This window comes from Syzygium oleosum, unplaced genomic scaffold (assembly GCF_021117445.2).
Source record: "Syzygium oleosum isolate NSW1041296 unplaced genomic scaffold, Sole_v2.1 Sole_v2.37, whole genome shotgun sequence".
Taxonomy (NCBI): domain Eukaryota; kingdom Viridiplantae; phylum Streptophyta; class Magnoliopsida; order Myrtales; family Myrtaceae; genus Syzygium; species Syzygium oleosum.
Window position 1 is genome coordinate 787,463 of NW_026607521.1, and position 24,413 is coordinate 811,875.

Sequence of the window (24,413 nt, forward strand, 5' to 3'; positions counted from 1 at the left end):
TATTCAATTCGAATGTGGTTGGCTGTTTGGTAGTCTCTTGAAATCCACTATAGCTAAATCTGGTGTCCGCGAGATCTCCTGTAAAGATGAAAACGTGGTTTTATTATTAATATTATGTCAAGTGGGCAGGAAGAGACTAGGGGGGAGTTGTGTAGGGACGCCCGTGAATGGTTTTGGTTTTGGTTTTGGCTTTGGCTTTGAACATGCATGAAAGCATTAACACAGCCACCTGCAACGCCAAACGCGCCCCTACCTAACTTCTACCCCACGCCCCGTCATCTACACGTTGGCCTTCTTTTTTTTTTATTTTATCTATTCATTTGAATTTACTTACCATTAGAAGACATGCATTTAAATACAAAGCTATCAATCTAGGGACCATCAAAGTTAAGTTGTATCGAGTATGGTCGATTGCTGTCGCAGACCATTTTAGCGCGGGCCGGAGCGCCTTCTAGTTTCGACTAGCTCCCGAGCCATTTTATTGCGTGGGTTAAATGTGTAATTGTTCTTGGAAGCAGAACAGTTAATATTGGGTATTGATTTATTGGTTCTCATCCCGCATAAAAGTTGAAAACATGCGATGTGGTATAATATAAGGTAAAGTATACTATGATTCAAGTGTGCGCTCATTTCGCGGTTTTTATGTAAACGATTCGAAAAATGTTTCCATCGACCATTACCTTATGGAATGAGGTTATGATGAATCACTAAGCTTGATTGGGAATTTGAGGGGTATGCCAACGAAGCCAAGAAAATTCCTAATGTTGTATGCCAAGGAAGTTGGTGGGTTCTTGGCAGTTAAGTTTAAAAAGGATATTTCGATTTTCTTCTCTGTATTTATAGCTATTGATGTTGTCCTTAGGATATTTTAGGAAATCAAAGAAAATTGAAATTCCTTAAGATATAGGAGGGCTTCACTTGTTGCACGAGAAACAGAAATAGCATTTCTAATGCAATTTGCAAATATCCGCAAATGATAAATACGAGAGCATTAATTTGTGTGTTTATTTAATTTTATACCGAATCGCATCACGAATTAAAAGAACATGTCCAAGGAACACAAATGCATTTCGAACTACCATATCTTTTTCGCCCGAGTGAATTTCGACAAAATATATATAATTCGTCGCAATTTGTTTAGCTTTACCGAATCATAGCATCAAAACCAAAACGAGAATAATCGAAGTTTCAAACCCAGGCATTGCGCGGGATTCGAAGAACCAGTTATTATTAAAGAGACATGACTAGAGCGACATGCTCAAAGGGATTACGGTAATCACCCCCTCCCCCCACACATATTCAATGATGGAAAAAAATAAAAATAAAAAAAAGCCGATAACCCTTTATTTAATTTAATAGAGAATATAGTGCCGCGTCATTACTCGAACTCCGCCTCTTGGGCTCGGTGGCAGCACTTATGGTCGCGGGCGCAACAGATCGGAAACGCCGTGGCTCCGGGGGTCACGGACGCCACAAACGCTATGAAGGAGACCACGACGAGCTTCAACACGGACCTTATTGAAGAAGTAGCGTCCATTATTCTGGAAAGAGAGGGGATCTTTTTTTTATATATATTTTTTCGCTTTTTATGGTCTTTTTTATTTAGGGGCTTGTTGAAGATTGTGCTGGACCTTGGAGATCCCAAAATCTTTTTATATAGGTGAAGGGAGAGCTGGAAAAGATCAATGCATTTATGATTGCATTGAAGATTGCCCTATACGTTTGGGAGTTTCGAATTACTTCTCTTGCCAAAAAAAAAAAAATACGTTATTTATAACTTCCATAACGCATGTATGATGATGATTGATAAAGAAGATTGAACCAATTCCCCATCTGTCGAAACATTTTATGGTATAAACACAAATTTTCAAGAGATAATTCATGCAAATTTTCCAGAGATAATACGTGCAAGAAGAGGAAACAATATCGATACAAGGAAATTAGTGCCGCCTAAGATTTGATTGCGATGAGCTAGGTCAAATTTGATAATCCGGGCTCCGTCTGTTTTGCGGGAAATGAATGATTTGGAAAAAAACGATCGCTTGTATCACTTGAAATAGTTAGTCAATGAATAATAGTTTCGTTATTAACAACAATTTTTATGTCTACACAATATCATGGATGGTAAAAATATTTTTCGTTCATTCATTTTTGTCCGTGATTCAAGCGATCAAATTTAGGAAAATGTTTTACAAATCATTTCATTTTCCACGAAACACGCTCACTCTAAGATTAAGATATGATACCGGGTTTTAAGCCCGCGGACTTGTGGGGCATTGCATGGACAATGCCAGAAGAGCGGAACGTCGACCGGCCGACATCAGGAGGAAATCTTCCATATAACATCTTTACGACGATGTTAATTATGGCATCGAATCTCCCATATTATTCACGAAAATTCCCTTTACAACCTTTTCTTTTGCCACCTTATCAAACAGGTGCTATTTAAAACTATGAAATCTACAGAATCGCCATTTTGCAGTAGCCTACAAAATAAGATACATAATTTAAAAATCATAAGATTGACAAAATCGCCATTTTAAAGTATCCCTTTATAAATGGCACGTTATATTGACAAAATAGCCATTTTAGGATATTAGGGAAAAAAAAGAATATCCATTAGGTAATCTGGTCCATCACAATAATCACATTATTTTGCGAAAATTATACATTAATGCTGGCAATTGTTTATTACAAATCCTGGAGCGTAATAACTCGCTTGGCAATCCTTTGCACTTTGCAGCATGGCCTTTGCTCAATCTTTAAGCTTCATCGGATCTGCAAAATTTGACAATAGAAAAGAAAAGAAAAACCAAACCGTAATGTATAAAATTTAATAAATCTGGACAAGATGAACAAAACAAAAGATATTTCATGTGCTTAAATATGAAATTAAGGTGAGTAAAATAGAAAAAATTTTGGAACATTAATTTGGTAACGAATAAGCTTAATCTAATAAAGCTTCTTTCGAGATAAGATTGGTTGTATTACCAGAATTGAAGGCGGTGGACTTGTGGGCGCTGCCCGGAATAGCGGAGTCGAGGAGGCCGGTTCCGACGGCGGCGGCGGCGGCGTCGGGAGGACACGTTTGGCGGCGCAAGCACTGCTTGTAACACGGATAAAAAGGCTTGACGCCGGCACAGTCTAAATTGCACATGCGAATGATGTAGTCGCTGCAGCGATCGCTCTGCGCGAATTGCGCAGCGAACAGCGCGAAAATAATTGACGCGGCCACCGCCAGCGCCAGCCTCTTCAAGCCTAGAATCCCCATCTTAAGTTTTTTTGGTTGTCACAGGCTAGTGAAGTAAGAGGGAAATTTGTAGCAGAGAAATGTGAGGATGGGTAGGAACTTATACACAATGAAGCTTAAGGAAAGAAAAGATCAGGCTCCTTGAAGATATCCAAATCATTAATAAGTTTCTTATTCGGACAAATTCAAAATTAATGTTTTGATTTACTTAAGGGTCCGTTTGTCTAGCGGAAAATATACCATTTCTGAAAAACATTTTCGAGGAATTTTCTGATGTTCAATTGAATCATGAAAAAGATCCGGAAAGTATTATCCGTTATTTGGTAAGGAAAATCTTATGGGAAAAATTATCAAACAAGATCCATATTTTTTAAAATTAATTTTTGTTTTTTACATATTTTTTCCTTTCCTTTTCTTTTCTTTTCTTTTAGCTTCTTCCTTGGCCGGTCGCCGGCCACCGTGACGGCCGGCGACCAGCCACAAGTGAGGTCGAGCTTGCCCGAGGTCGATCGGCTACTGCGACGACCTCCGGTGAGCTCTAAGCTTGCCGGAATCTAGCGAGCTCAAGCCTCGCCGGCCTTGGGCGAGGCTTGAGCTCGCCTGGGGCTGGTAGCTAACTCGAAGCTTGCCTGAAATTACGGTCTCTGTTAGCTGCCGTTAAATTGGCACGGGTAAAATTCTCTCCCTCCGTTAGCTAACGCAAGTTATGCCCTCCGTTAATTACCTTCAACCCTTTTTGCATACAAAAAAAAAATAGCAAAATAATCAGCATAGTTATATTGCAGAAAAAAAATCAGAGAAAATTCTCTAAATAGTCAGCTCATGGACGCTCTGCTTAATGCGTTATTTTCGTTTGCTGATTTTCTTTAAGAATTTGTACTCTAACCATGACGATATTTTGCTATTTGCGTTACTTTTTTAGCTTTTTTGGGTCTGTGATTTGCCACTTCAATAATTGCGAAGTGAGGAGGCGAAATTACGAAATGGATTTATTTGCATTAATCACCATGAGTTGCAACACATTACTACATATTTTTTTCAGTTTCATTACGCAATAAAGTATAGGTGAAAAATACGGAAAGTCTGTGATGGGTGAAATCATATACATTAATACGTATATAATATTGTGGAGATTTATTTTTTCGTTTTCCAATTTTAGAAAGAAAATAAGAAAGTGCCTTTTTTTTGGGGGATAGGGCGAACGGGTTTAACATTTTTTTATTTTTTATTTTCGTTCACATACGAAGGGGCGCGTTTAGGTCCACCTGTCAGCCTCTGATTGGGCGGATGATGGCGCGCAAAGTAAAAGATGATCGATGGCGGTGCACGTGCACGGCTCGTGCTAGCTTCCCGGCAAATTCCCCTTCCCCCCTCGTCGTCGGCGTCGTCGTCTTCTTCTTCTTCTTCTTCTTCCTTCCCCCTCCCTTGACGCGTTCGTTCTCTCCCGCCCGAGCTTTTTCACGCCGGCCAATCGGACCGCCGCATCGATCGGCGTTCGGAAGTTCCCGCCTCGATCGTCATCGGAGCGGCTCGCCGAAGTTCCGCGTCGATCGAGATTCCGTCTAGTGCAGTTCCGTCTCCGTTCAGGTCGGATCAGCTGTGCGCGCGCGCGCGCGCGCGTGTTTCTTTTTATGATCGCGGTTGCTTTTGTGCATCTGTTGATTGATTGGGGTGGAATTGAGTTGGCTTTTGATGGGGAGGGTTTGAGTTCAGTGGATTGGATGGTCCTCCAGTTCCTGTTGCTTTTCTAGGGGGCGGCTTGGTATCCTTTTGATTTTGCCTGGGTTCATGTCCCACTTTGTTTTGCTTGGTTTGGTTATGGTTTAGGGTGGGTTCTGGTAGTGGCGAAACACTCTTTAGCAATGGAAGAAGCTGTCGAAAGCTGTTTGTCCGTCGTGCTTATAGAGGGGGTTCGTATGATTGTTTGGCAAGATCCTTTCTTGTTAGTCGATGAGGGATATGTCGTTTCCGTACTTGATTTATCTTTTTTTGGTCAGATGATGAATTCGGTGCAGCGATGCTTGCGTGATGGTACATCATGCCGGCTGCTTCTTTGCCCATTAATCTGCGAAATCTCATGACATGTAGGCCTAAGGGGAAAAAGGGTCAAAGCATTCGAATGATCCGCGCGTAATTGGCAAACTGATTGAGGAAGTGAAATTCGACTTTTTTTCGGCATAGTTTTCGCCGCATATGAATTAGGAAACCAAGTAACTTATACCCAAAAAAAGAATAGATAACCTCTTTATGTGGATTTGAATCGTAGCGATTGTTTACCTAAGGCCCCTTTTTAATAAACTAGTTACGTCTATTTTGTGAGAAACATTTGCATGGGCACAGGTTAATTGAATTTTTTGTAGTTGTGCAGTGTGCTGCCTCTTCTGCAGCTATGTACAACAATCCGCAGCTGCAGCCTGGGGCGCCTAGGCCACCGACACGTTCTCAGCCTCACCCATTTGAAGATGCACTTTACGGAGCTAGTTCTGGACTTATTCGAGGCGGCCTGGGTGCATATGGAGAGAAATTTTTGGGATCAAGCTCTGAGTATGTACAAAGCAATGTGAGTACTGCGCTGATAAGTTATACCCTTTATAGTTGTTACTCGCCTTTTGAGCTACATATGAATTTTTGTTCTTTTCATTGAATGATGCCTGGAACTGGTAGTCCTGTGTTTTGAGTGGATTGCAATAACAGCAAGAAGGAAGCTCTTGAGTTGCTCAAATCAAAACTTTTCATTGTGTATCGTTGATTTGAAGGACGGTTCTGGTCTTCTGTTCTCTATCACAGGATATATATAGTATGTAGACTTATGCATAGCTGAGATGAAATTCTTGATGTAGTAGACTATTCTTCTGGAACCTCCTAATTTTCATATGTGCATTTTTATCTGACGAGTATCACTTGGCGTCTTTTGGATTTTGCTTTCTGTGCAAGCAGATTAGTAGGTACCTGTCTGATCCCCAGTACTATTTTCAAGTAAATGATCAGTACGTGAGGAACAAGTTGAAGGTGGTTTTATTCCCGTTCCTTCACAGAGTAAGTGATGTCTTCATTGGGCAGTCGTCATTAGTAACTCTTGCTCGTCCTTTCATCAATCTGCTTTGTGTATTCCTTTCTTCAGGGTCACTGGACACGAATAACGGAACCCGTGGGAGGAAGGCTCTCATACAAACCCCCTATCTATGATATCAACGCGCCGGACTTGTACATCCCATTCATGGCTTTTGGCACCTATATTGTTCTTGCTGGCTTATTGTTGGGACTTCAGGGCCAGTATGTATTGCCTTTTCTGATGTTGAAGTTTGCATACTTCTGTTTCTCAGACATCCTCAATTTGTCTTTGAAGACGAGTTATTTTCCGGATCTCTCATAATTGCTTTCACGCAAATAATGCTAGCATTTCAGCTTGCTTTGTACTGATAATTCGTATTGCCCAAGCTTCTTGGTAGACATTAATAAGGGATTATTTTCAGGTTTAGTCCAGAAGCATTGCAATGGCTGTTTGTCAAAGGATTGCTTGGCTGGTCTCTGCAAGTAATGTTGCTGAAAGTCACATTGCTTTCTCTGGGTGGTGTCGAGCCACCTTTGCTGGACATCGTGGCATATGCTGGGTACACGTTCGCGGGGCTTTGCTTGTCTATTATCGGGAAAATCATCTTAAGATACGCGTACTTTGTTGTGATGCCATTGGCCTGCTTGTGTATGGGCATTTTCTTGGTAAAGACGATGAAGAGAGTGCTTACTTCGGAGGTGAGAAGTTGCGATACAAGTAGGCTGCACTACCTCTTGCTCTTCATTGCTTTCGCACAGTTCCCACTTTTCTTATGGCTTGGCAATATTAGTCTCAACTGGCTTTTCTGAACTGAATCATGTAATGTTTCGACAGGAAAGAGTCCATTGTGTAGCATTTTTGAAGAGTTTTGTACAGTTGGCTTCTTTTTTGCCCCTCTTAAATTTAATTTGTTGACGTCGGTTATTGATCATGCAAGATTTATTGCAGTGTTGGCAAAAAGACTAAATAACAACCTCTCCGAACACGGCAATTATGATGTTTCATCTCTGTTTTGGACTAGTGGTTCCGATTTCTTATCAGTACAGATTCACTTAAATGGTGGAATAAGGAGGACAGACTTGATTAACAGTGTATCTAAACCACTGGTGTTGCCTGGCCTGGTCTGAGGTCCTGAGGCCTATCTATGTCTTGCTATTTTTGGGCCTTTTCCTCACTTCAATCAAATTAGAAGAAAAAAAAAGATCTCAATCCTTCTCCATTATGTGGACCGTTGGATCAAATAAAAGCTACAAGAACCGATAACTCGTTTTGCTGATTGGCAAGTAATCTTCTTAACTGGTTAATAACTTTTCATGCTAAGTTACTGGCAATTAAGGTGTTGAAAACATTACCTTTTGCTTTTGGATATGGCCGAAAAATAGATGCTACTGATACTTTTGACGCCAACCATTCGTAGAAGTTACTGGTGTATAATTGGTTTAAAGTTACTTTTCCCATTGATAAGCTATTGATCACATTGAATATGCAATATAAATTTCTGTTCGCACAATTTCTAACCTCATGTAAGAGCTGTTAAATTCATAGATCTATAGTTACTTCTCCATTTGGAAAGTCCCTAATCACATGACAATATTACAAACTAGAAAACATTACACAGTTTTCGTTCTATAAAGTTGCTGAATCGATGTGAACACTGGTTAAATTCACTAATTGAAAATGAGTTGGATAGATTTGAAGTTACTTTTCCCGTCCTGACCTATTCCAAATCCATATCCCGTGCTAGCCAATGTATCCAACGGTGAATTGTCTCCATTTGCCCTCAAATTATTTTGGAATCGATCGTAAAGAGAAGCTTCCTGCTGTAATTTTTGGCAAAACTCGGAGACGCTGCATGAGACCAAGCATCCCTGATGTTGATGATTCCTCCTCTTGTTTAAAGGGTATGCCTCAGGGTGAGTGAGCATATGGTAACGGTTTGCCCATCCAATGTTATTTCCGAAGGGTGCGATGAGCGGTCACACAAAGTGGCTATACTGTCTGAACTTACCTGCAGACTCATTCAGAATATGGGTATAGCGACACTGTCGTAAATTTCACCCACGCATAAGCTCGACTCTTCGTCGTCGTCACAAAGTAACGCATAAGCAGAAACATTTAATACAGAGCCGTCAATTTTAAGTGTAATTCTAACAAAGAAAAAGAAACGAAATCTAGTAGAAGAAATAGCCCTTCTTCTAACCCATGATATTGAGGACGGCTTCTAAAGCAATTCAACGAGTAACTTTAAGATGTATATGCATTACGTGTGCACACATATATATGTAACTAGGTACTAACACACCAGACTATGAACAAATCTATCAACCGTTACCCTCGAAAGTTAACTCCTCCATTCTCATCCGAGATCAGGGACGGTGAAGTGCTCCTCGTCATCGTCCGATGTTTCAATCCTTGGCTTCTTGTGAGAGACATTGAATTTGGAGGTCTTGGAGGAAGTGAAGTTGCTCGACTGCGGCATCGGCAGCTGAGGTACTTCAGCCGCTTCTTGTGGGATATGATCGCCGAAAAGCCCCATGTCTGCAAGCCACTCTAGCTCTCCAAACTCGAGCTGCTCTTTCTGCAAAAAAAATTACAAATCAAAACGAGCTCTAGAAATAACAGAACAATGTGTAACATTTTTTAGGAAAACAGCAATCACCAGAAACCCAAGCACAGAACATTATTCGCATGTATAGTCCAAAGTGGTCACGCTTTATCTCACCTTGTCAGAAGATTCGAAATCCGCTAACTGCAACAAGTCATCGACGCCCCATGGCGAAGTCGAGACAGAAGCCTGTTGGCGGGGTGTTTTAACTGGTTGAGAGCTCTGGTTCGGTGGTTCCGAGTAGGTTTTGTCGGCATCCTTGGTACATCTAGATCTTAGAGCCACCCTAATTCCGGTGGCTAGGAACCTCTGGTGGTTTGCAGAGAGGCTCCCCGCTGAATGGATCGGTTCATCACAGTCCTGACAGAAGAGAGCTCGGTCTTCGACACAGAATATGAACGCCGGCTTCTCCTGTATGTCGAATTGGTCATGAAATTATGGAACTAGAGTGGAAAACAATGTATGTACCTCGTATCACCGTAAAATGACCACAAAATCTGCAAAGTTAGAAAGCTGAAAAGACAAAGTAGTTCAGTTTTGTTTGGCCATATTATGTCTTTCTAGTTGTGCAAAATTCACAGTGCCCCTAAGGAACTAAACTATGGCCAAAATAGGGTGTTAAATTGTTAATCACTATGTTTATGATTTAAGAACAACTATGGTCAGTCAGTAACTACAAGGATTTGCCATTCATTCTATTGCACATCAGGGTTATCTTGCGCTTCAGACAAAAAGAGAAGGATTGAGTCTGTAAAATTGAGTAATAGGCAGCCACTACATTTAGCCAGAGAGATTGATCCGTAAATAATTTAACTGAACAGAAAAAAGAATCATCAGTTGCGATGATAAGCAACTTTCTGTATGAACTAAAAGCTGAAGCTAATAGAAAACCAAATAATTACTTCGAACAAGATAAAAAGTTGAGTGTGCAACCGGCTCAGTATATATTTCACTAGCTTCAAATGGCTCGCGAACGAGATTTGTTTCAAACCAGATTGCCCATTAAGGACACAAGAACTCAAAGAACAAATTAAAAGGCAAATCAACATCTGCTGACACACATCAGAAAAGGAAAACAAAAAAGAAGAAAAGGGTTAGTACCCGGCAAATGTCACAGGGAGGGAGGCTGTTGGAGAGGCAGTTGAGGAGAAGCCTCTGGTGCTTGCTCGCGAGCTTGTTTGCCGCGTGAATCTCCACATCGCATTTCTCACACAGCGCAGCTTCATCCGCGCAACATATCACTGTCGCCGGTGCTCTCTCGCACACATCACACTGTATCTTCATCTTCTTCTTCTTCTTCAACTATCAACCTCTACAAGTGAGCTCTCTGAAACAAGCAGCAATATTTACTTCTGACAAATGCCCTTCTCAGGCCAAGCTGAGAGATTAACAGACAAGTTCAGAAGCAGTTTTAAGAATGAAGAGAACAAGAGAGAGAGAGAGAATCAAGATATGGAGGGAATGAAAGAAAGAGGAGGCTCAGAGAGATATTGTTGCGTTCTTGTGTTTGTGTGTGTGTGTGTGTGGATGATTGATGACTGCAAGCTACACACGAGAGTGTTTGGTGGACAGTTGAGGGGGCTGAGAAGATAAGGAGATACGAATTTTGGCCCGAATCAAAAGCATGAAATCTTCAACATCCACCGAGGCTTTGGTGGGGTCACACCCCCATGTGTGTGTGCCGTTCTCAGAGAGAACAGATCTTTTATGGTAGCTCGACCCACGGTGTCCAGCACAGTACATCAATCTTGAACAGGGATAGGGATAGATGTTGCTTCGATTGCTGAGAAATCAAAGACGTTTCTTTGAGAGGAACATGTGCAATGCAAGACAGGAGGAAAATTTGTCTAAAAAATCTTAACCTATTGCACTTTTGACAATTCAGGTCTATATAATATCACGTTTTGCCAATTGAGCAAATCCGGCCAATTTTATTTAGAAATTGCTGGCCCTTTGTGGCACGTCCGGTACCGACGTGGATAATTTTAAATAATATATTAATTTCTTAATTATCTTTTTCTTCTTCTTTCTTTTCTTTTCTTTTCTTTCTTTCTTTTTTTTTTCTTCTTCCAAGTCCGGTGAGGGTCATCGGCCAACCCTTGCCAGTTGCGGCCCTTGCCCAGCGGCCAGCGAGGGTCGTGGGCGCTATCCTGTGGTCAGCGAGGGTCGGCCGGCCCTCGCCCGTGACTGGTCGGACTTGGAAGAAGAAAAATAAAAAAATAAAGAAATGTAAAAAGTATAAAAAATTATTTAAATATTCAAAAAATTATTTAAAAATTATTTAAAATTGTCCACGTCAGCGCTGCTCATCCTACGTGGCACTATTGACGTCCAATCAGGGATTTCCGGTTAAAATTGGCCAAAAAATTTAGTAAAACGTGAAAATGTTTAGAATTCAATTGACAAAATTAAAAGGTTTAGGACTGAATTGACAAAAGTGCAATAAATTTAAGACTTTTTGGATAATTTTTCCCAAGACAAAACCGTGAGCTCAAATCGTGCGGTATTAATCGCGTAATTTCGAAAAGGTTAAAGTACGATGTCGAGAAGTAGAATTTTTCCTTTACCCTTTGTTCTGTGTGGCATAAAATGTCAATTTTTATAAATTTTGAAAAATTCTGTGGACATGAGTACTTCTTGCCAAGCTCACAAGAGGTCAATCAATTATATTCACATAGAGAACTTTTGGTGTCAAATCGTTCTGAAATCATGATAGGAGTGTATGGTGTTTGGAAGGAGAGTAGTTACAACCTTTTGACCTCAATTATATTCACATAGAGAACTCTTGGTGTAAAACCTAGTTGAGCTGTGGATCATCGCACACGCTCAACTTTACTAAACCAGGGAATGAAACATCTCATGGTCAGCGCAACCAAAGAAGAATGCACATTGAGCTTGACCCTGAAAACCCTAATTTTGAGCCTCCTCTTGGACATCATTCCTCGACGGACCTCCATTACGACTCCCGCAGCGGTCTCATTAAAACCCTTCATCGACCTCTTGAGCTTCCCCTTAAACCCACTTGCCCGATCATGATCATCGCGACGGTCATGATCGCAATGATCTTCTTCTGGCGGCGGCGACGAGGAGGAGAAATGGTAGCTCCTTAGGAACGCTTGCCTCGCGTGCCAGTATTCGCGGCCTCGGCGATACTCGCACACACTAACTATGATTCCTTCGTCGTGACGATCACCGGCTTGCAAACTGTAATCGTGATCGTTGAGTTGATGATGGAGATCATCATGAAGTGGTTCAGGTTCACTGCTGCTCATGCGTGGTTCTGTACTTTGGTGCTTCGCATGACGATTTGGTGTGTGGGATACTAAGTTTCGGTTGATGTGTCATGGCTTTATATAGACTCAAAACAAAGAAAAGACAGAAGAAATAGGCTGGTGGTTGTAGAGATTAAGAAAATGAATGTTATTGCCTAGTGGGTGAACCACAAAGGAGAATGTGCAATTAGGGTTGGTAGCTTCTGTTGCACCCAAGTCATATCCACCCCGTAGAACAGAGAATGGTTAATATTTGCTAATGATTTATTCGGTATGTCTCTTCTGCTCTCCAGTGATGTCGTCACTGAATCGAAAAGTCGAACTCTTGGATCATGTTACAACATTATATTACCGTATCATCGGCGGCTCGTCATCATGTCCGATCATTCTCGCCATACCGTAATGCGGTGTAATTATCATGTCATGTTAATTTACACGCGATCTCTTTCATATTAAATTATAGTTCCGATCATTGTTGCCATTGCACCGAAAGAGTATCGCAGAGTGTTGATCCCTCCTATACATTACCGAATCTCGGATTTCAATTACTAGATGACTGCAAAATGACCCCTTTAAGCAAGTATGTTTTCCTTAATGCCTAGTAGTTTAGGTTTTCATTCTACCTAAGAAAAGTAGATTGATGATGACAATGCATTAATTTAAGAAGTTAATCACCATGGTCGATGATATGAACATATGACAATGAAGACTTTAAGAAGGTTGAGATTTGTTACGTATGAAGAAATAATTGGGTAAATTATGAAAAAGGTTCTAACACATTGTAATTGTGTCAATTCAGTTCCTAAATTTTTTAATTGTGTCAATTTAGTTCTAAACTTTTTTACAATTTGCTAATTGAATTCTTCCGAATGAAAATTGCTGATGTGGACGCTAGCCATCCTATGTGACAAAATCAGAGTTGACGTGGACAACTTTTACAAATTTTTTTTATGTTCTTTATTTCTTTTTTTTTTCCTTCATTTTGGCCGGGCCCTCGCCGGCCGATGGTAAGGGCCAACAAGCCCTCACACAGGCCACTTAAGATGGTTGCAACCCTCGCCTAGGCACTCACAAGATCTGGGCGAGGGCCACCTCTTTCGCGGCCGACGAGCCACCAAGGCCTTGGGCAAGGGCCTTCGTGCCCTTGCTCAGGGTTGGCAAGGTCGCGTTGGCCCTGGGCAAAGCCATCGTGGCCTGATCAACTGCGGAGGAGGGTGAAAAGGCCCTCACTTGTGATGGCCTTGCCGACCTTGAGTGAGGCATGAAGGCCCTTGCCCAGAGCCTTGGCGGCCCCACTAGCTTGGGTAAGGGACATGACATTTGTTGGCCAAAATGAAAGAAAAAAATATATTGAAAAAAGAAAAGATTATTAAAAAGCTATTAAAAATATCAACATTAACGCCGATCATGCCACGTAAGATGGTTAACGTCCACGTCAGCGAATTCTGGGTAAAATTGACCAAATGGACTTAATAGACAAAACGTGAAAATGTTTAAGACTATAAATTGGCACGATTAAAAAGTAGGTTTAGGATTGAATTGGCATAATTGCGATAAGTTAAGACTTTTTTTTTGTAATTTCCACCGGAAACATTGTGACATTAGATATGCAAAGCTCTCAAAGGCCCTGCAGCAGTCTTGGATCAGGCTGCAACTCCTTTCCTTTTGTTGTTCCCGTAAGTTCATGTTCCTCGAATCGGCTTCTGTCGATGCACTTTCGACAGGATACATGAAAAAAAACTTAAAGCCCATTCGAGATTTGGCCCAGTGCTCTCTCTGCTCATGGAGCCGATCTTTGTCCGAGGCAAGAGACGAGAATTCCAGAGGCAAAAAACAAGAAGAAGTGCGATCTCCCGGAGTTCATATATACGTACACCCACCCCGCAAGCGAGCGTCAGCTAGACGGCGCGCGGCGACCCGGTCGGTCACCTGGTTAAATCTAGAGTTTGCGAGGAACGGAAAGATTTAGTACTGGACCTGAAGGTGAGAAGTTACTGCTGCGAATTCTCGAGATTCAATCAGCTTTTTCTGGGTCTTTGGAAGTGCAAAATTCATATCCAACCAGCTTGGATTCCTTTCTTGAGCCCAAGATATTGAGGGGAATCTCTACCGAAGAACGTCTCTTCGACTGGGTCTGAAAAGCCAAGTTTCTAGTTCGTCGTCTCCTGGCAATTTCTCGGATTTTTTTTATCTGGGTTTTCTTGATATTGCCGAATAATTCGAGAGCGAATCTCACGCTGTTTGCAGTCGTGAAAGTTCCAATGTGCGGGCGAGCAAGAAGGTAATTGAGGTTTTAGTAGATGGGGAAGCCTTTGTTTTACGAGATCTTGGAGAAACCTGCGACGAGCTGTGTCATAGGATTGTGCTGTGCAATATGGTTCTACATTCAGAAGAAAGGGATTGGTTATTCGCATGTTGGACTGAGCTACGACGCCGCCGTCGAAGGGCACTATTGGCGGATAATTACGTCGGCGTTTTCGCACATTAGCGTCTTGCATCTTGTTTTCAACATGAGTGCGCTTTGGAGTCTTGGAGTAGTGGAGCAGCTGGGGCTCATGGGTCTTGGCGTGGCGTATTATCTGGAGTACACCCTTGTTCTGGTCGTTTTGTCGGGGGTGCTTGTTTTGGGCATTTACCATGTATTGATTCATCGATTCAAGGTAGAGTATTTTCGGAGAGTCACGGCTGTTGGGTATTCCTGTGTTGTTTTTGGGTGGATGACGATTCTTGCTGTGAAGCAGCCCTCATCGAAGCTTGACCTTTTCGGGTTCCTTTCGCTTCCCATCAGTTTTGCACCTTTTGAGTCCCTAATTTTCACTTCTATCATCGTTCCCCAGGCAAGTTTCCTTGGGCATTTATCGGGAATCATTGTCGGGTATGCTGTTGCTTGGGGTGTGATTCATGGAATGAACAGTTATTGGGCTATTTCAATGCTGGGATGGGTTGTGGTTTTGTTCATATATAGTTTGAAGCGATCCGGCGCCTATGATTTAAACTTTCTCGAGATTGAATCTGTTACTGATCCCTCCTTGCCTTCTTTGCGATTTGTCGCAACCGGGAATGGTAGAACTTTGCAAATGACTGCGCTTCCAGTTGGAGGTGCTGAACTCGTGTGACCTTTAGCCCCTCTTCCTTCTCTTATAAGGGTGGGAGCTAGCTTGGGTCTTGACTCACTTTGAGATTTTTCATGATGCACAATATAACAGTGATTTTTTCTTGCCAAGATTTTATTCGCTGCATGAAGATTATAGTATTCTGTAAATGTGTTTTGGTGAATCACTCTATTGTATGGTACTGATACCATTTGTCTACATTATTACACTAGCAGATGGTTGTCATTGCTTCCATTTGTGGTGCATATTATAGAGTTAGCTATCTCCTTCGGTCTGTTGTCAAATGAAGAAGCTTTCTTATTCTTTATGACAATGTTTAGTTGGAAAATGTATTCTTGGTTGTTTGAACTGTTCCGATAGATTCATTTGGCAAGTTGTTCTAAGAGCATTAATCATTTAGGGGATGATGGTCTTCAGGTGATACTTTTATGATGTGGATCACTTAGATGGTGATTCTCTTGCAAGCTTTGACCAATCAACCTGATTGAACCATGATTTGAGTGATTCTCTTGCAACCTTGACTAATCAACCTAATTAGAGTAGCTATCAAACCATGAAGCTTTACTATGGAATATTTGATTCTTTATGAAGTTGCGTTGCCTCTCTCTCTCTCTCTCTCTCTCTCTCTCTCTCTCTCCCTCCATCTTTTCCCCTCACCAAAAAGAAAAATGTGAAATTGTAGATTTTGCAGTGGCTCATTTCAATATTGCGATGCTTATTCGTATTAGACCTCTTAAGAGGTTTTCTTGATTGGTAAATTAAGATCCCAAAAGTCTACACTAGCAGATTTTTCAAGTCCTGGTACCTGTTCATTCTGCAAAGCACCTGACCAACATCAACACGAGCTGCATTTCGTAGGTAGGAGGATCTTAAAATGGATTAACTCTTGGGACTCGATCAGATTCAGTGTATTATTAACCTTACAGTATATGCTTGAGTTTTTGTCTTTACTTGTTTCCGGATCAAGCAGATTACTTTCCATGACGAAATTACTTTTTTCTTTTGTCGTGGTGGCACGTCAAATGTCTTACCTACTGGCATGAATTAGGAATAGTTGTAAAGGTTTTTTAACACCTTTATAGGCTGCATTACTTGTATAACTATTTCCAGAATTTGTTGGAGTTCATGCTTTTTTTTTTTTGGTAAGGTAAGATAAAGTTCATGCTTTTTATGCTCGTGTTAGTAGGATTCCCTGCTTCTGTCTGCTGTGTCTCCCCTCTCCATACAATCGCTTGCTCACTTCTCAAGTTGTGTGGCAATGATCGGAAACTTTTAAATTGGACGGTTGGTGATTCTTTTTCAATATGCATGACACTAACAATAAGCAAGCATATGTTACACCTTCCGTCTTTGCATCAAGTGCATACGCAACTTTTTTGTCGTTCTGATCATCAGGCTTTTCCATCCGGTTCTCCTGCATTTTGATGTAGTCCAGTGAGTTATCAAGATCAATTGCAATGCTTTCGTTCTCTTTCTCCACTGTTTTAGTGTCATATGGTATGATGAACCTTGAGATTCTGCACAATATCTCCCTCTGCAACTATGGTCTATTGGCAAGTGATGGATGTACACACAGGTTTTGATTCCAGAGGAGTGTGTAAACAAAAAGGAAATCATGGCCTTTCTTGAGCCTCTATAGTTATTGCGAGTAAGATATGTTGCGGGGCGCATGGCTCGGTTGTTAGCCTTTGCTAGCTCCATCTATGCTCCTGGGAAGATGGTGTCCAGATATAGTGTTACTCGCATCTGATAATGTTTGTGCTTCGTCTATCTGCCGATTTAGCAGAAGACTTTCACGGGCTCTCACACTTAGCAACCCAAGCAGCAAATTCATGATCTGGTAGTTGCAGCGTATCGGCTTAGGTCGGCCTTTTCTAATTTGCACTTTGCAAGGACGTGACGCTTTCTACAGAGATTTTGTTTTGACAACATCTCGAGTAGTTTTCAGTTTCAGTTTTGATCAAAGTGACTACTAGGAGATTGAACTCGTTGATGAGAGAGAGAAACTTCTGAATGGTCTTTTTCAGGCTTTCTTGAACTATTGGTTTCTTTCTTCAATCATGTTGATTATCGACTAAAATGTACAAGAATTTTGTCCTCGTATCGGTTAGATTTGGACATTTCTTGAAAAGGGCTTTGAAAAACATAAAATCTCTTCGAAAGATAGGTCTGAACTAAAAATTGACCAATGGGGGGATGCATCAAACTCATCGTACTAACCTCCAATCTATCCCTTTTATTAAATTCATCAGTTGAATAGGATAGGAATCCTGACGTGACATTGCCGCTTACGTGAATACATCCAGTCTTTAGGGGATAGGCTTCTTGAAACATTCACCTAAAGCTTTACTACTAAATTAACGAATTAGAATTTAGGATTCTAGAATGTGTCATGCTTGTTTGAATATCTCTTAAAATTGCCGTGACTTTATAAATCAATTTCATAATCCAAATCTTTCCATTTCCTAGCGTTACTTCATAAGTTGGTAGTATGAGGTGATTGGCAACTAGAGAGAATTCATAAGAATCATAAGATGGGCAGAACAAAGGGGTGTATCTCTAAAAACCAAGTGTTAGCCATCACCTACACCAATCCATATACTCAGAACTAGACCCTCTATTGGAAAAATAAATACCCACTTAATATGTATTGCTGAATCATATTCACAAACTGCAGGGCATATCAGTTTTCATTCAATTCAATGTTGGCAACACATAAATACAAGGCCCTTGCAGACGTCAAAGATGGGTAGACAAAAAAATCGTCATTGGTCCTCAGCCATATGATCTACTCTACAGATGAATGAAGTATCAGACAGCATGAGCAAGCGCAAAGCTGTACATGTCAGCGTAGATGTCCCCAAATTCTTCATAAGTGGACATAATCTTTGATAGCGCGAAATGCTTCCAGAAACCGACATTGACTCTGCATGTGGCAAATATAATCTGTATGAAACCAATATACAACAAATGCTGATATATTATCAACAAACAGAAAAGGGCAGTGATGCATCTCTGTCTTTCTCTCACACACGCACTCTTTGCAACAATTTAGTTTGCTGGAGAAAAGTAAGAAAGTTTTGAAAAAATCGATAACCAATTTAGCAGTTTTGTTGGATGCAGTGTGTGCCAAGACCAGTGAATAGCAGAATATGTCCTAGTTAATTTGAAAACAAAGAGCCTCAGTGACAGATGGATGATGTATCAAGAGCCTGAACACTTAAATTGACTTCCCACTACAAATATTGTGGCACTGGCAAGCATCAGATACAACCACATAAGCATGAGTGTAATTCCCATTACAAACTTGAAGGCCTTCTAGTCAGGTCCGGAAGTCGGACACAAGGTGAACTCTTTTCTGGTTGGAGTCCTAAGGGTGATATTGTAATCAATTGTCATTGCACAATTTTCTGATCTTTTTAACAGAAGTGGAGATCTCTCCAAAAAAAGAGCACCTTGTGTCTAATGAAGATGAATCACTTTTTCCACTGTTATGAGCTCTTAAACCTTGACTAGTTCTTGTTAAAGTTCCTGTGTCAAAAGATCTCCTTTAATAGGTAAAAGCTGTGCTAAAGAAGAGTGCTCACGAGAAGGTATACTGAATCTTAGCTTAGCAATTGATTCTCCCTGGAAAGTGGAAATGCATAAGAAATAAGAACAAAGAAATAACTAGCTATTAGAATAGTATCATGCATTAAAACATGCTTGAACAGCTTACCATTTTATAATTTGTCATTCTTGTTATCACCGCCAATGCCATTACTGTGCACTGATCCAGAAGGAGAGCTGCTTTCCTGGGAGCTTTGACTAATTAAATGGGAAAACCCTTGACCGATGGACCTCCACCATCTACTGGAAAGAGAGGATTGTAAATTTACGTTAGTACAATCAAACGGTTCCATTGGCCTCGCTGAAGCAGGGTCCAGCTCTGAGAATCTAACAGCGCCCAAGATTCTTTCTGGTAGCTCCAACTGTGTCTGGCTCTCAATAAGGAAAGCCAAATCAACTGTCAATGTCGTGATGTAGCCAAATGCCAAGTGAACAATCGCACTGGCAACCATCGAGGACCCAATATCCACATCTACTTCTATAAAATTGTCGGATACAACATATTTACAGGTAAGGGCACGTCCAATTATGCAAATAGCCTGCTCTCCAACAGCCTTTTTAACTATCCAAGGACCCTTCACGATGTTTGCAATCATTTTGAGACGCGAGGTTTTATACACATCATCACCTCTTAAGAACTGGTCCATCAGGGAACCCTCTTGAATAGGTTCCTTGGCTACAAAATACGCAACAGCACTATAGTTATCCTTGCTTGGCACTTGGAGATTGAAAGCCCATACAAAAGGTCTGTCCCCATCAGGAAATTCAGTTTCGATGGCCTTCCTCACACGGTTATTTGGATTGTTCATGACCTCCCAGACTTTTGAAGAGCTTTTAATCCAATCAAATGCAAGAGGCTTCAAGAGATACTCGCCAGCGGGAATTTTGACCCTGTTTGCAAAATACTCTGGACCTCTAACCATGAATATGTCTCCAGGTGGAGAAGCCCATCCGTTTGGACAGTTATCAGGATCAAGGCATGGAACAGCCCCCTCTGACTTGACTTTCTCTATCCACTGAGGATCACTTGCGTCGGCAGAGCTGCACATTTCCCCTGATTGACTGCACCATCAAATAATTCAAGATTACAAAGAACATTAAGAAATATCACAAATGATGAATATGTTGTTTCACCACTGAGGTGAGGAGGTGAAAAAACACCGAAGATCCACTGATCCTCTAAATTTATTGTCCCGCTCACTTCACCTAATATAGCATACCGGGCAGGAAGATCCCTGCTGTCAAATTAAAAAGGCATGTTCTTTTTGTAAATCGATTTTACTTTACTCATAATATCATAATAGCAGGAGGGAGAAACAGAGACAGGAAAAAGAGACCACTTAGCAAAGTGTCCATGCCTCTCAAAGTAGGAACACAGAACACAAGTACATGTGTGTTAGAGAGCAAATCGGTGAAATAATCTTCATTCTTTTGCTTACTTATACCTAATCAAGAATATGGAGGGCAGTAGCCACTTCCAAGTTCCAACACTTTTACCGACCTAACTATCAATGGAGACACAAATCGATCCAATGATGACATAAAGGGACAGATCAATCTTCAGAGTACATCTGATGACTGAGCCAAGTACTTGAAAAGAAACTTCTGAAGGCTCAAGCAACTTATCAACAAAAAGAGCTATCAGAAACAGATTGCCACGCACATATTAGTCAACCACTATCACTTCTTCCAAAATATGGAGAACCCAGAAGCACATCAGTAAACCAAATTTTTTCGCACAAAATCTTCCTTGAGGTTTCTTTGGCACATAATGATCTACGCCGCATCGAAGAAAAGGACAGTCTTTATAGAATATCCTTGACATCTAAATCAGTGTCTTCCTATGAATTCTTTGAAATTCTTCACCCAGAAAAGAGAAAACAGATATTTAAGAAGACAAGTTAGATCTGCATCCATTTCAACAGAGAAGGATCAACAGCCAAAACCCAAAAAGCAAGCTGAAGCTCTGCAGATATTTTGAACATTAGAACAAGGTTAGGAGGCCAAACACACATAAACCACAGCTTGCACCCACAAATTAAATCACATGGAAAAAGGAGCAGATCAGATGCCCGAAATTCAGCTTAATAAGCTGACAAAATCAACACAAGAAAGCAGGTTAACCCACTAGAACCACCACAATCATACGGATCATCCAATTTCTATATCAGGGCTCCGCCCCGAATCAAGATTCATAATCCACTCGACCAGGAAAAAGAATCGCTGCATGTGGAAATGCATACCAAAATCAACAGAAATTGCCTAACATACGCAGAAACCAAGCCATTACACCGCAAAAGGACAAAAAGCATGCTTCAAGAAACCATAAAAATGAGGGTCAAGATGCATAAATTCAAATATCTCGTGCTGTTCAAAGCTAAAAAAACGAGAAGTGGGGGCAAAAGGAGAAAAAATCCAACCTTTAGCTGTTGAGGAGAAATTTCAGAACCTGGGTCTGTTTCATAACCAGCTAACAGGTCATCTGATCAAGGGCTCATTTGGGTTTTTGGTGATAAATTTACCTAGTCAAGACGGGAAGCTTCATCGACAGCTCGAGGTGAGATCTCTCCCATTTATTTGCTGTCATTCTTTTTTCTCTTTTGAAAGAAGCTCGCCCTTTTACTTTTCCAAGAATTGCACTTTTATTTCGCCAACAGGTATAGACTTTAAAAGAAACGATCTTTATTGGTTTAACTTCGTGGCAAGATGAACGACCGACTAAAGACAGAAGAAGATTCTCACGTCGGACTTCGGAGGATGCAACGATTGCGTTCGTGGATCGATGTCACACTTTCCTATTCGCCGTGGACGAGACGGTAATTGAAAATTGAGGAATCTTTGATGGCGTATTTCGTTTGTTGTTTCTTCTGGCTTTTTCTCCGGATCTATAGATGAGGATTGTGAATTTTGAAATGCGAAAACAAAAGTATATTTCTTTGGACTTAAGTCAAATCTTGATTTCATTTATTTACACTTTGAAAAAAGATTACACACGACAAGTATATTTTTCTAATAGACTTATGATGGCAATCACGCGGACTACAATTATGGCGAAGGAGTTTGGAGACAAAGCATTGATGTTTTTAATCATCCAAGGTTACGTGTTTAGATCGCCCCAAATCCATCAGGTATTTTGTCATCATTTCATATCATAAATATTTGTGCATTGAGGAGACATTGCCATTTTCTCTATAGACACACATGACAAGAATGACTTGAAAAAAAAGATTATTAAGTACTTTTGACAAATCGATGCACCCATTTCATGCAGGCCAAAAGCGTGTCAACTATCGGATCATATTTAGCCTATTTAGTGTAACGGTTCCATATAAATTAGGTGCACACGTGAATGTAAAAGTGTCTCGTCTTAGAAAGCAATGACGATAGAGTTTGGAAAGGAGCAAGAATATTTATCCCAGCTGAGTACATCAATATGTGGCCAAAAAGAAGATTAAGGGTTCGTTTGTTTAGCAGAAAATCCACATTTTGGTAAACATTTTCCTAAACATGATCGCTTGTATTGCTTATAAAATTTATGAAACGAAAAATATTTTCATCGTCCACGAAAAATTTTAGGTATAAATTATTGTCGATAATGAAAATACTTTTTGTTGGCTAATTATTTCAAACGATATAACCAATTATTTTTAGAAAAATATTTTTTCAAATTGTTAATTTTTCGCGAAGCAAACGGACCCAAAGTGAGCATGATAATGGTACATGAATTACCAATGATGGACCAACGCCCAGTTAGTCATTGCTCTTAGACAACTAGATCTTTTTAAATGTGAAGCGATTTTACCCATATAAGTGCACTATAGCGTGAATTCCACTACAGAAGTTTGATTTAGCATGAAGATGTGCACTCTCATTAAGCTGTGGTGAAATCTCTCTCCCCTTATTAGATTATGATTAAGAATTCGTTGCCCTATCAAATCATTCTTTGAGACATGATTATTGCAAAAGATGTCACAAAGATTCTCCGAAAAGAGTTCGCATAGATGTTTAGACATCTGAACCTCTCTCCTTATGTTTTATAAAACTTTAACTGGTATTTTTTTTATATCTTGCTCCATGTTTTTTTCTTTTTATGAAGATTATGCTCATTTAAAAGTTCCATCCATACATATGAATATGCTAATTTGAAATTAAAGTCCGCACTTAATATTGTTTGTGAAACTTGCAAAGTATTATATATGTGTATATGTATATATCTTTAGGTGGTCAAAACCTTTGCCAACGCCTCTAATTTATCAAATTAATGTTTTGAAATAAACCCTAATCTCAACACAGAAAAATCATTTTGTCTTGACCGTACTCGATATGAATTTACTCTTCATGGGTTCCCATTGATGTATGTTCATTATGCTTTCCGACGAATCGGTGACAGATTGAGGAGCTGGCCAGTGCCCTCACCCTTTAGCCGCACGGTGCTTGGTGCTTGGTGCAATTTTCATTAAATGTATAATACATGAAATTCCATGTAAAGTCTCTTCAAATCGTGCCCTAGCTAAGTATTATAATTTCTTTTATCTTCCCCCCTCAAGCTAGATTTATGTGCCGGCCACTGCATTGGATCATCTCAATCCTTCCCTGTGTACAATATTTGGATCTAGCACAGGAATAAAGAGGCAGAAGAATCACAGTTTCAACTCCCAACGAACCCATTAACATGATAAATAGATAGATGCAAGTCACGTCTCAGCCACGTTTCCATCGACACCCCAGCCTCTATTGGAACCTTTTAGCCTTTTATCATTAAAACCGAGGATAGTTCTAGCCTTGTAGGGTGCTTTATTGCGAGACATCTCATGATTGATCGATCACTCAACCAAATTTCTTTTGGCAATGTTCTTCTTGCGAGGTATTTAATACGAGAACGTTTACGTGAAACAACATCTAGGATCCATTCATTAGAGTGGCGCTGCGCGTTATCTTTTGTTGAAAAAACTAGTCTCTAGTCCTAAAGAGATTATTGCATACATAGTATCGACTAATAGATGCATCGATTAGCATGATTCAGTAGCTAACAAACAAATGGTATAAGGCACCAAGTAACTTCCAAAGGTTAGTGGAACGGTGAAGCATTTGGTTTAGATATCGCCGATCCTAAATTCAAATCACAGCGTCTCCCACTCAAAATAACTTTAAAAACTGTCCGTTTCACCTTATGAATAAAGCTTTGCACATGCATGTGAATGTGGTGAATTACATGCATTCCTAGTAATTAGTTGAGTCAAGGATTTAAATGCCCGTATTATCTTAAAAAAAGGAAAAAGAAAGAAAAATGAATTTTTTGCGCAAACTCATTAAGTATCCTTTAGGCCAGCCGTGGTTCCATGTCACACCAAATTAGGCTATGACTTGGCCACTTTCTCAAATGGAAAAGTTGGTTTCGTGTTGGTTTTACTACAAACAAGGAAAAACAGATGAACACACAATCCAGGCCAGCAGACCACCTACTCCCCCTCCAAACATTTCCAATCCCCTCATATACAATGCATGTAATTCC

The 24,413-nt window shown here is 40.4% G+C and overlaps 6 protein-coding genes across 9 annotated transcripts; 2 read left to right on the plus strand and 4 right to left on the minus strand.

Annotated features, from left to right (window-relative positions):
* Positions 1 to 2,602: 2,602 nt before the first annotated feature.
* LOC130135702 (uncharacterized) lies at positions 2,603 to 3,271 on the minus strand. The gene is made up of 2 exons (XM_056305295.1): positions 2,992 to 3,271; positions 2,603 to 2,778 (listed from the first exon to the last, which is right to left on the minus strand). The coding sequence occupies exons 1-2, from the start codon at positions 3,269 to 3,271 to the stop codon at positions 2,756 to 2,758; spliced, it is 303 nt and encodes a 100-aa protein (XP_056161270.1). The 3' UTR covers positions 2,603 to 2,755.
* Positions 3,272 to 4,653: 1,382 nt separating this feature from the next.
* LOC115688592 (uncharacterized) lies at positions 4,654 to 7,238 on the plus strand. Its single transcript, XM_030614453.2, has 5 exons — positions 4,654 to 4,837; positions 5,619 to 5,810; positions 6,188 to 6,286; positions 6,372 to 6,523; positions 6,724 to 7,238. The coding sequence occupies exons 2-5, from the start codon at positions 5,640 to 5,642 to the stop codon at positions 7,109 to 7,111; spliced, it is 810 nt and encodes a 269-aa protein (XP_030470313.1). The 5' UTR covers positions 4,654 to 4,837; positions 5,619 to 5,639; the 3' UTR covers positions 7,112 to 7,238.
* A 1,148-nt stretch (positions 7,239 to 8,386) lies between these two features.
* Positions 8,387 to 10,443, minus strand: LOC115688593 (B-box zinc finger protein 24-like). The gene is made up of 3 exons (XM_030614454.2): positions 10,009 to 10,443; positions 9,025 to 9,318; positions 8,387 to 8,880 (listed from the first exon to the last, which is right to left on the minus strand). Exons 1-3 carry the CDS (start codon positions 10,189 to 10,191, stop codon positions 8,659 to 8,661), a joined length of 699 nt encoding a protein of 232 aa, XP_030470314.1. The 5' UTR covers positions 10,192 to 10,443; the 3' UTR covers positions 8,387 to 8,658.
* A 1,205-nt stretch (positions 10,444 to 11,648) lies between these two features.
* Positions 11,649 to 12,240, minus strand: LOC130135785 (uncharacterized). The gene has a single exon (XM_056305535.1). The coding sequence runs from the start codon at positions 12,177 to 12,179 to the stop codon at positions 11,721 to 11,723; it is 459 nt and encodes a 152-aa protein (XP_056161510.1). The 5' UTR covers positions 12,180 to 12,240; the 3' UTR covers positions 11,649 to 11,720.
* A 1,694-nt stretch (positions 12,241 to 13,934) lies between these two features.
* Positions 13,935 to 15,524, plus strand: LOC115688612 (RHOMBOID-like protein 13). The gene has a single exon (XM_030614489.2). It carries the CDS (start codon positions 14,480 to 14,482, stop codon positions 15,293 to 15,295), a length of 816 nt encoding a protein of 271 aa, XP_030470349.1. The 5' UTR covers positions 13,935 to 14,479; the 3' UTR covers positions 15,296 to 15,524.
* A 2,431-nt stretch (positions 15,525 to 17,955) lies between these two features.
* On the minus strand, positions 17,956 to 21,739 carry LOC115688594 (protein ENHANCED DISEASE RESISTANCE 2-like). 4 transcript variants are annotated; one of them, XM_030614455.2, is made up of 3 exons: positions 21,322 to 21,739; positions 19,011 to 19,963; positions 17,956 to 18,238 (listed from the first exon to the last, which is right to left on the minus strand). In XM_030614455.2, exon 2 carries the CDS (start codon positions 19,948 to 19,950, stop codon positions 19,015 to 19,017), a length of 936 nt encoding a protein of 311 aa, XP_030470315.1. In that variant the 5' UTR covers positions 19,951 to 19,963; positions 21,322 to 21,739; the 3' UTR covers positions 17,956 to 18,238; positions 19,011 to 19,014. The 4 variants fall into 4 exon arrangements, with proteins under 4 accessions (XP_030470315.1, XP_030470319.1, XP_056161390.1 ...); XM_030614459.2 differs by having other exon boundaries at positions 17,956 to 18,218; positions 21,322 to 21,736; XM_056305415.1 differs by lacking the exon at positions 21,322 to 21,739 and adding an exon at positions 21,145 to 21,293 and having other exon boundaries at positions 17,956 to 18,218.
* Between the last annotated feature and the right edge of the window lie 2,674 nt (positions 21,740 to 24,413).